Genomic DNA, 10315 nt, shown 5'->3' with positions numbered 1-10315 from the left:
TAGTTATTTTTAAAATTATATGAAGATAAATCAAGCTTATGGACGCATTTTTTTTAAAATCTGAAAATATATTAAATAATTTCAGCAACCAAATGATGCTGGTTACTTCTCTTACAGAAATAGATAGTAGAAAGCTTCAATTCATGTCAAACTAGATTATCAAAAATTAAAATCGATAGTAAACAAACAAATTTGTTAAGAAAAGTTTGAAAGCGATGTAAAGGAAATGTAGTTTGTTAGAAACATTCATTACTAACCAGATATTTTGCTACTATTATCAAGCACTCAATAAATATTCCTAAACTGTTTCTTTATTTACTGTTGCTGAAAGCTTTCTTTGATATAATGCAATCTTAGTGAAAAAAGTAAAATAATTTATGCACTTTTTATGAGAACAGGTTGTTAAAATCCCGTTGTTTAAAATGTCTGTTGACCGAGGCTTTACTTGGATGGAAGATGAGACAATTATATTAATTGGTATATTTTCGAGATCTGACATACAAGAAGAATTGCGTGGTGCAAAAAGAAATATCACTGTTTATGAAAAGATTGCTGGTGAATTGTCTTCAATCGGCTTTAGTCGAACTGCTTACCAATGTCGAGAAAAAATTAAACGATTGCGAAAGGAATACCAACACATTAAATACTGCATGCAAAATAATTTAACACCAAAAAAACCAATGAAGCATTATGATCTTGTTGATAGTATATTTAACAGTAATAATTCATCCGAGCAGGTAAATGCCGCTGAACAAAATTTTCATACATCTGAAAATGAAGAGGATTTGCAATCTTCTATATCACATGATAAAGAATCTGATGCATCAAACAGTTTCCCTAGCAATGAACAAATTTATCCTCAAAGTATTTTGCCAATTTCCTCACCCTTACCAGAACTTGATTGTGACAATTCAGAAATGCTATTGGAAGTTAAACTCACGAATTCAGCATTAATGACACAAACTGATAGTGATAATACTTTATTTTTAAATGGGGAACAAAGCTATGACTTGTCTGATAAAGGTAATGTTAGTTTTATTGATTCATAATTTTTTTTTGATTATTCAATTCTGTTTACTTATATAATTTTTAAGTATGGTTTAAATTCCTTTATTTATTATTCGAATGAAACCTATCAAGTTGATCTCTATAATCAATCAAGAACCAAATTTTTTTACCAATTGCAATTCAAATATTGTGCTATTTTCCTTTATCCTCCCCCCCTGTCAATGAAGATCAAACCTCCAGAATTTCTAGAAGAAATATATGTCCAACTTTCTCTTCCTCCAAACTTTTATTTCAAATGTTCTCGTAAGCTTTTTTTTTTATTTCTAAAAAAAATTTTGAAACAGTAAAAAAAAAAAAAATTCTTATGTAAACATTGCTCATACTTCTCTTCTTTCCTAATCAACAAAGATAAGCAAATTAGAAATGTAACGAATAGTGATTTAACCAAATGCAGAATATTCGGCAAAATAAATGGTGGCATACCAAATATTTGCCTGTTGAATACCTAGCATAATTTTTTTTTTTAAAAATATTTAATAATTAATATTTTATCTATAAATAATTTAGGTTATTATTGAATAGTAATGAAAACTTAGCTATATTTTTAGAGATATTTAAGATGTAAAAAAAAAAAAACTGTCTAACTGCAATAAATATTTATGTTAAAAAGAAGTTGAAGTTGTTAAGTTGAAAAAAAAGAAAAATCGAAGAAATCTTTTTAATTTTTAAAACTTAACTTTAATGCTAAAATATCTTCTGCAAAATAGTATCCATTAAACAGTAAAAGAAATAATCTATCAGAAATGTTTTTAAGAGTGTCGCACTATCATGAAAATGCCCATGAAAACAAAAGATTTTATCCAAAAGNACTAAATGTCAATAGTTATGCTTAGTTAAAGCTTATTGTCTGGCATATTGGCGAATCATTAAACAATATTAGAAAGCAGAAATTCTAGTTGTTGAAAGGTGCCCCATGTTGAAATGTACCCCCCTCTCCCCTATCCATTAAACAGTAAAAGAAATAATCTATCAGAAACGTTTTTAAGAGTGTCACACTATCATGAAAATGCCTATGAAAACAAACGATTTTATCCAAAAGCGAAACGATTCAATCTTGAAAGAAATCTCAATTCTTGAAAGAAAATTTTAAAGCTAAACTTCTCAGATTTCCAATTATTGCATTTTATTGTATATTATCATATTTTATTTGTTTTCCAATTAGTGTATAAAAACGGTGATAAAAAGAGCTAAATGGAAATTGAAATGATAATCATTTTTAATTTTTAAATGAAAAATTTAGCTCTAAAAATCACAATTTAACTTTTTCATCTTGCCATGCCGAATGAACACTATTCTCTTAAAAGAATAATGTTCGTTCGAAACACTCTTTAAAAGATGCTGTGCCATAACAAAAAGACTGATAAAAGAGATAAATAGAAAATAATTGTCCTTAGTTCTTAAAATATAATTTAATGTTGAAAATCGCAATTTTCTTTGTTGTTGGTTACATATTATCATACAGGGAAAAAGTGACAATAAAAGAATAAAGCTTCTCAGAAACACTCCGTAAAAATGCTAACCTAGAATTAAAACTGAAAAACAGCACAAAGTGATCAATCTGAATGTAATCAGAAGTACAAAATAAATATATATATGTATACTTTTCCAAAAAATTACTTTCCAGAATATTTGGCTGATTGTTCCACTGAATATTTGCCCAAATATTCGACCAACTGGCAAAAGGGCCGAATAGGCTAAATAATCGTTACTTATCAAAGCAAATCACAGATTTTCTCCCCCTCGTTAAGTACTTATGTAATGTTTAAAAGGTCACCCACATAATAAAAGAGAGAAAAACCTTTATATCCTATCTAACTGTCTATTTTGCATGTTAACAAGTGAAATAAATAATTTTAATGAAGAATATTATTCTAATTCCTTCATAAGTTGCCCAGAAATAATTTTTTAGAAATATTTTTATGCAATTAGGTTTTGCATTAGAATTTCTATGAATTAATGAAATATCATTAATAATTAACATGAGTCCCTTTGGGAATTGATCATATGGAGAAAATATTAAGTGGTTTTTGTTTCATTAAGGACAACAAATTTGTTGTGTTGATACAACAAGCAGAACTTTTGACCAAAGTTCCAAGCCATTTCAAGACATATTTTTTATATTATAATTTTTTTTTTAGTTTAATTTTATTATTGAAATTAGCAATTCTTATTATCTATTTTATCATATAATTTAAAGTGAGAAGAAGTTAAATAAAATAAAAAGAAAGTCCAATAAGAAGTTGAAAAGAAGTTCGATAAAATAAAAAAATTAACAATTAGGAATGAAATTCTAAAACAGCATGAAAAAAAACTATATTTATTTCAATACTATAGGCAGAAATCTGAAGTCTTATTTGGGTTCTGCAAAAATAGAATATTTTAAGGGCCACCAATAAGGTAGTGATAGTTTCAGTGCTATATTAAAATTATCATATAGAAAGATATTAGTGCTAGCGAGGTTTGTCACAGAAAGCATGAAAAAATTCAGCCATAGGAGGTGGAGAGGAGCTCTACCAAAATAAATTTAACAAGTTTGTCCTGTATTCCGTTAAATGCCTGAATTGGTTTGATTTTATTTGAAAACTGATTGGCAAGCCCTGCGTAATAATTTTTTTGAGCTATCTGCGACAAAATTCTAGCACTAATATTTTTCTGCAAGATACTTTTAACACTAAACATACCATATTCGGTCAAAAGACCGGTTTTTGTAAGTTGTATTGTATTGTATTGATAAGTGTTGGCATGTTTAGTGTTAATAATAGCAAACATATATGTTACCAATTTAAAATAACAAAAGCGCTGTGTTTACAAAAAAAGAAGAAAAAAACTATTATAATTTTTGTTACAATTGAACATGTAATAATTTTTTATTCTTATATTTTGTTGGGGTAAAACTAACTATTTATTTCCTTCTTCGCATTTCCTAAATACGAAATCCGTTGCCGAAAAAAAGATTGACGACGAAATCACACAAATCGGACTCCTCAAAAAGGGATTACTCAAGTGCGAGTTTCGTTTCAAGGTTAGAGTTGCTGTAATAAATGATATCGTATAAAAAATATTGGATTTGAAAACTATGGAGAAATCAATGGTAATAATTGCCAAAAATACGATGGAAGCCTAATCATTGCCCTAAGAAAGAAAAACTCAAATACACGATTTGAATTTTCCATATTATTGAAATATATCGGGATATTTTAAAACCATGTGAAAATTAATATCAGTAACTGCTGAAAATTAAATTGGAAAATTACATCTATTTGCGATACTATCGGCGTAAATTGAGAGCGTTAAAAAGTGATTATCTAAATGCATGATTTAAATATTAAGTGTAAATTTCTGTAGGAAAGAAAACTAAAATTGTATACTTTTCAAAAGAAAAATCGTTCTGCGAGAACTCGGTAACGTTCTGCGACAAGGTCGCTGTGTCGCAGCGATTCTGCCACGAGGTTGGCAAGTATATACCTCCTAATTGATTTTTGTATTTAAACCTCTGTTAATAAATGTAATTTTTTATTGATTAATTTTTTTTATCTATCGTTGTATGTAAGTTGGTTAATGTTTCTTAGATTCTGCATTAGAAGAAATTGATTCTCCATGGGTGCCAAATGTTGTTTTGGTAGAAAATGATTCCATGAAAGGTGATGAAGAACATACATCCGATAATGTGACTAACACGGAAGAAGAACTTCAAGATTTCAACACTTTAGAAGAAAAATCTACCATCTCAGGTTTTCATTCTCTTTCTCTCTCTCCCTCCCCCCTTTTAAATGAAATAAGCATTGAGAATGTTATGTCTTTCAGGTTTTAAGATTTTTTTTCCTGGAGAAAAAAAGTTATACATTTTATCTTCTAGTTCTTTAATAATAGTACAATTAAGATGGCTCAAAAGTTCAAACCTACTGCAAACAGTCATGTACCCTCCAAGATATAAAAAGTTGCACCCCCTCTTGCAATTGATTTTTGTTGGAACAGTGGTAAAATTGTAAGAATCTTACATATTGCTTTTTATGTAAATGAGGCATTGTTTTAGGGGTTAGGATGAATCAAACCAGATGAATCCTAAGAAAACCAGACTAATAGTATAGAAGTTATGATGGTTTTGTAGAAAACAAATTTTATACTGGTACATTTTATGCATCTAACATTGATATCTAGACAAGTGAAGCATTGTTTTCCAAGTATTTTTTTCACCCTAAATTGTATGGAATAAAAAACAAGTCAATTACACTAGTCTTTTAGAAATTACAGGATTTTTTTATATATATATAAAAATTATTATTTTAGGCATAATAGGTATTTCTTTGTATATGATTTTTAACTGAATGAAATGTGACCAAACTCAAGTTGGTCAGACTATAAGTTTAGGATTTATATTAGGTTTTTAGATGTCTAAATTTTGTCAATTTTTGAGCTATCTGCACTATAAATTTACAAATTATTTTATTATAAATTTTTTCTAAGATCTATTAGTTTTCTGATTAAAAATAAGGATGGCCTTATTTTTAATCTTGCTAGAATTTTAAAAGTGTTTACACTTTTTACATAAAAATATTAATTCCAAAAAGCAACGTTTTGTGGTAATAATTTTTTAAAGCGAATCTTTAATGTTATTACTTTTTTCTTCATTATTAGCTTAGTTCAAAAAAAATAATTGTCATTGGTAATTTATTGCATCATGCTGTAAATAATCAGTGTACATTTATATCCTTGCTGCATCAAGTAATTTATTTGTCTTTATTTAATGTACTTTGTAATAATAATTAAAATTGAAAATTGTGCCAATAAACGTTTATTTTTTTTAAGTTATTAAATTTTGTATTTGATTGTTATTGTTTGTTTTCTGTATTGTATAAAGTAAAATGTTATTATATTATTTTTTTATTTATTAATTTTTTTAAATCATTTATTTAATTAATCATTTAGTTTTTTCTCATAGATTCTAAAGAACCTCCACGTAAGAAAAAAAAGTGCAATGTATTGAAAGCTGTTTTGGAAAATGTTGCTGACAGTTTTTTAAAATTTCAAGAAAATGCTGAATCTCGTTTTTTGGAAAGAATCACTCAGTTAGAACGTGAAAGAATGAAACGTGATGAAAACATGCAAAAACTTTGGTTGGAATTTGAGGAACGTCGGAGAAAAGAAGAACAACAGCATGAATTGAAAATGTTATCAATTTTAGGTCAATTCATTAACCAAATGACTCAAAATAATGTAGATCACGAATCTCTTTAACCTGTACATAAATATTCTGCGAAATATGATACAATTTGTAAATAGATTTTGTCCTTTTTGAAATGACTAAAATATTACCCAGCTTTTTTTTGTTGTTAATTATTATAGTATTTTCATCTTATATATCATTGATATCTAAATGGCATTCTTTCTAAATTATTACTTGCTTTAAGTACTTTATGATAATATTTAATATTTTTGTTAATTTTTTTTTTACATATGTGATATTGTGCAGTATCCCTATAAAAACCTAATGTGGCAAAATACTTACTTTACAATTATTCTTGAAAATCAGTATTTCTTTACTATGCTTAATGATATTGAATAATAACAGTAGTAATTACTGTTATTACTGATATTATTGGGAAAAGCTATTAATGATAGTAACTTGTGTTTTCTTAATTTTTGCACAAAAGTTTAAATTTATATTTCTTGTAAATATAATAGATGTAGTGTTGTAAATGAAGTTTGTATATTGATTTCCATTTTAATATTTGTATGAGCATTAAATGTAAATGCTTTTATTTTCTAAAGAGAAATAAGAAAAAAAAACTCATCTAAAGCTGTGGCTAAAATGTTATTATAAATAAAAGATAACATTTTAACATTAAAAAACCTTAAAAATATGCTCTAATAAATACATTGAAATTTGTATTGATCTCATTCCATTAGTGTCTCTTATATCTGTTTTACACTGTCATTCTGTAATTTTTGTGTCTTCTTCCAAATATATACATATCTTAATAGATTTATTAAGTGTTGAAGTTTTTTGAGAAAGTATTTTTTACATTAAGCAAACCCATTTTTATAAGTATAAACATGTTATACTCTTTTCTACCATGTTATAATTTTCTAATAATATGTTTGAAATATCCTGTATGTAATCTAAATTATAATTAGTGAAGAAATTAAAAAGAATAATTAGACATTTTGCATAGTTAATAGAAGATTTGCTAACGTAAACAACGTTTTGGAAGTTGATCTGCTAAGAATGCTTCATTAATATACACAACAGGTTCCTTAATCTTCTAAAAGTTAAAAAGCACACCAATCATGTATTATAATTTTATTTAAAATTGGTGAAAACTGACACTGCGCTGTTTTTTGTATTTTAATGTATAATTTTCCCAAGAATTTATTTCTCAATTTTTAAAATTCTGTAAATGTTTATTTGATTTTTTACCTGCCGGCAGAAATAAATGCCGTTTGGGTTGAACAATATCAGTATATTTTGGAAGAATCACTTTAAAATCTAATTTTTTAAATTATTATAATCACTTTTTATGAATATTATTAATTTTAACTATTATCATTTCATTGAAATTTTAAATGTTTATTTGTAATTATTTAATAATACAGATTATTAAAAAATACAATTTATTTAAAAAGACTATCTTGAAATTAATATTATTTGTGAACAAAAAAAAAAATGCAAAAAGGATGTGTAGTGATGCTCTACTGCAGAAATTAACTGCTGCTTTTGGTCACAGACGACTTAATATAAAAAATGAAAATTGAAAAATAGTGTGCCAATTGCTTCCTGATTGCCACTTTTTATGTTAAAAAAATGCACTCCTTGTGCATTTTATAATTTTTTTAATAATATGGAATTATGATTATTATTTTATAATATTCTGAGAATTACTTTATTTCTTGCTTCTTTATTAAAATTTTTCTTCATTCTAGAAGTGAAATGAATCTTGTAATGTTTATCATTTTGAGAAAAGCTTCAAAAGAAATAGCTTACATTATTAGTAGCAACAATTTATTTTTAATCATTAAAAGTTTTCGATTTTTTAAAAAAGGAAAACTATTATTGTTAAAAATGCAACTATTGGCCAGTAGCAGAATTTACGGAGTGAATCTAAAGCATTATCTTCATAAATCCAAATTCAGCTGTTACCTCACTGTAGTCAGACAGAGATTATTATTTTAAAAATTCAACTGAATCCAACATACATGAAGCAAAATTTGCAAATATAAATTCCTCAAAAATAATACATGAAACCCAATGTTATTTACAGTTAAATTGAATTATTCAATTATACTAAAAAAGGAAATAAATCCTTATATGGTTAAAAAAATTACAGGAAAAACTATTTGTAGATACTGTTATAATCTGCAGCGACCGCTGCCATGCTCTAGGGTTTCTGCTACCAGGTCTATATAATAATCCACTGCACAATTCGAAGTCTAAGTATCTCATAGTCAGACATTAACGCTACCATTTTACCACTATTTTTTTTAATAAAGTGAAGATTAAACTAATAATTTTTTTTTCAAATGCATTATTTTTCTTGGAATTGGCTTGTTAATGCTTTTTATTATTTTAAGTCTATAAGGAACTGCTATCCTTGACTACTAGGAGGTTAACAATCAACTAGGGGGTTTGGGAATTCTGAAGGGTGCCTGGGTAGTTGTGATTGTGAGGGGATGAGCTGCTTGACATTAATGTATAGGAACTCATTAAAAGTCAAAAGGAAGGATTGTTTACGATTTTCAAGGTTTATTTAGAAACATGTCCCCTGTGGTCTTAGAAAAATACAAAATCTTCTTATTTGTCACAGATTTGTGGTTGAATTTTTCTTACAGCATGTTTTTATTTTTACTTCCCTATTTTTCATTATTAAATTAAATAATAGACACTAAGCTGATGTCATAGTATTTCGTCAAAGAAGTTGTACTAGCTTCCATGAAACATTGCAATATAAATGTTAAAAATGTCCTGAATTTCCATTTTCTTTTCTTATTAAAAATGATGTGAATTTATTTTTGAAATTCTTTGAATTAATTTTCCATTAAGACAAATAATTTTTTGTGGTTATTGTTTACTGCCAAGCGTTTACTTTCTCCCAAATTACAAAAAAATATACTGCTAAAACCGCTATGCCTATGAGTCATAGTATTTGGTCAAAGAAGTTGTACTAGCTTCCATGAAACATTGCAATATAAATTTTAAAAACGTCCTGAATTTACATTTTCTTTTCTTATTGAAAATGATGTGAATTTATTTTTGAAATTCTTTAAATTAATTTTCCATTAAGACAAATAACTTTTTGTGGTTATTATTGACTGCCAAGCGTTTACTTTATCCCAAATTACAAAAAAATATACTGCTAAAACCGCTGTTGTGTAGAGCTTTGAATTAATCAGTACACTGCTATTTGTATGATAATGTGCTTATCATTAATTCATATAAATCTAGATCCTTGAACAAAAATGTTAATATTTTGATTATTTAATGAATTTTGTAAATTTTGTTTTAGATAATGGTATAGTTTTGAAGCATTTTTTCATTTTCCATTTTGTTCTCCATTATTCTATTAGTTATTTTTCAGTATTTATTTTTTTCACTGTTTGCTTATTATTGGTGATTGTTGGAAAAATTATTTTAAATTGATTGAAATTGATTTGAATATATTAAGCTTAAATTTGGATATGAGTTTTAAACAAAGATTTACTTAAGATTTAATTAAAATTTTGAAAAATAAGATAAGTTTTTACAAAAGTTCCAATTATAAGTTTATCAATTAAAAGAACTGATTTTAATTCAATCTAATACAAAATTAACATTACATAATGCATACTTTAAAATGCCTTATTTATATTATTTTAAATGCTGTAGAAACTTTATACAAAGGTGGAGCAGAAGTTTTTTTGTTTTATTGTATTAGTTTTCTATTAATTTTATCGATTAATTATAATATTAATTTCGTTTTTTTTGTACTATTTTCAGTTTTAAATTTTGGCACAACATATCATATTTACAAAGTTGAAAAGTTCTATGGTTTTTAGACTTAAAATGCTAAAGGTAATAAACTATAAAATTATTGTTTACAAAAGATTCCTTTTGGGTAAATGAAGTTTGTAAATTTTATCATCTACATACAATTAGTTTGATAATGCTGTTATCTAATATGAGTGATTCAATAGTTATAATCAAACAATATCTTAGATCTTCCTGAACGAAATGGACTGTCCGATTTTACCTATCATATTTTTAAGTAATTGT

At 26.3% G+C, this 10315-nt stretch overlaps 1 protein-coding gene across 1 annotated transcript; it reads left to right on the top strand.

Moving 5' to 3' along the window:
• The first annotated feature begins 112 nt into the window (after nt 1–112).
• LOC107437492 (uncharacterized) lies at nt 113–6955 on the top strand. The gene is made up of 3 exons (XM_016049509.4): nt 113–1023; nt 4638–4799; nt 6008–6955. The coding sequence occupies exons 1-3, from the start codon at nt 423–425 to the stop codon at nt 6301–6303; spliced, it is 1059 nt and encodes a 352-aa protein (XP_015904995.1). The 5' UTR covers nt 113–422; the 3' UTR covers nt 6304–6955.
• Nucleotides 6956–10315: the final 3360 nt, after the last annotated feature.

This window comes from Parasteatoda tepidariorum, chromosome 5 (assembly GCF_043381705.1).
Source record: "Parasteatoda tepidariorum isolate YZ-2023 chromosome 5, CAS_Ptep_4.0, whole genome shotgun sequence".
NCBI lineage: Eukaryota > Metazoa > Arthropoda > Arachnida > Araneae > Theridiidae > Parasteatoda > Parasteatoda tepidariorum.
Note: the sequence above shows the minus strand (reverse complement) of the source record. Positions and strands in the feature narration are given on the sequence as shown.

Bases quoted from the DNA above. Each gene is read 5' to 3' on its own strand.
- LOC107437492 (XM_016049509.4), top strand. From the start codon at position 423: ATGTCTGTTGACCGAGGCTTTACTTGGATGGAAGATGAGACAATTATA. The intron at 1,024-4,637 runs GTAATGTTAGTT...AATGTTTCTTAG, and splicing joins CTATGACTTGTCTGATAAAG to ATTCTGCATTAGAAGAAATT. The intron at 4,800-6,007 runs GTTTTCATTCTC...TTTTTCTCATAG, and splicing joins AGAAAAATCTACCATCTCAG to ATTCTAAAGAACCTCCACGT.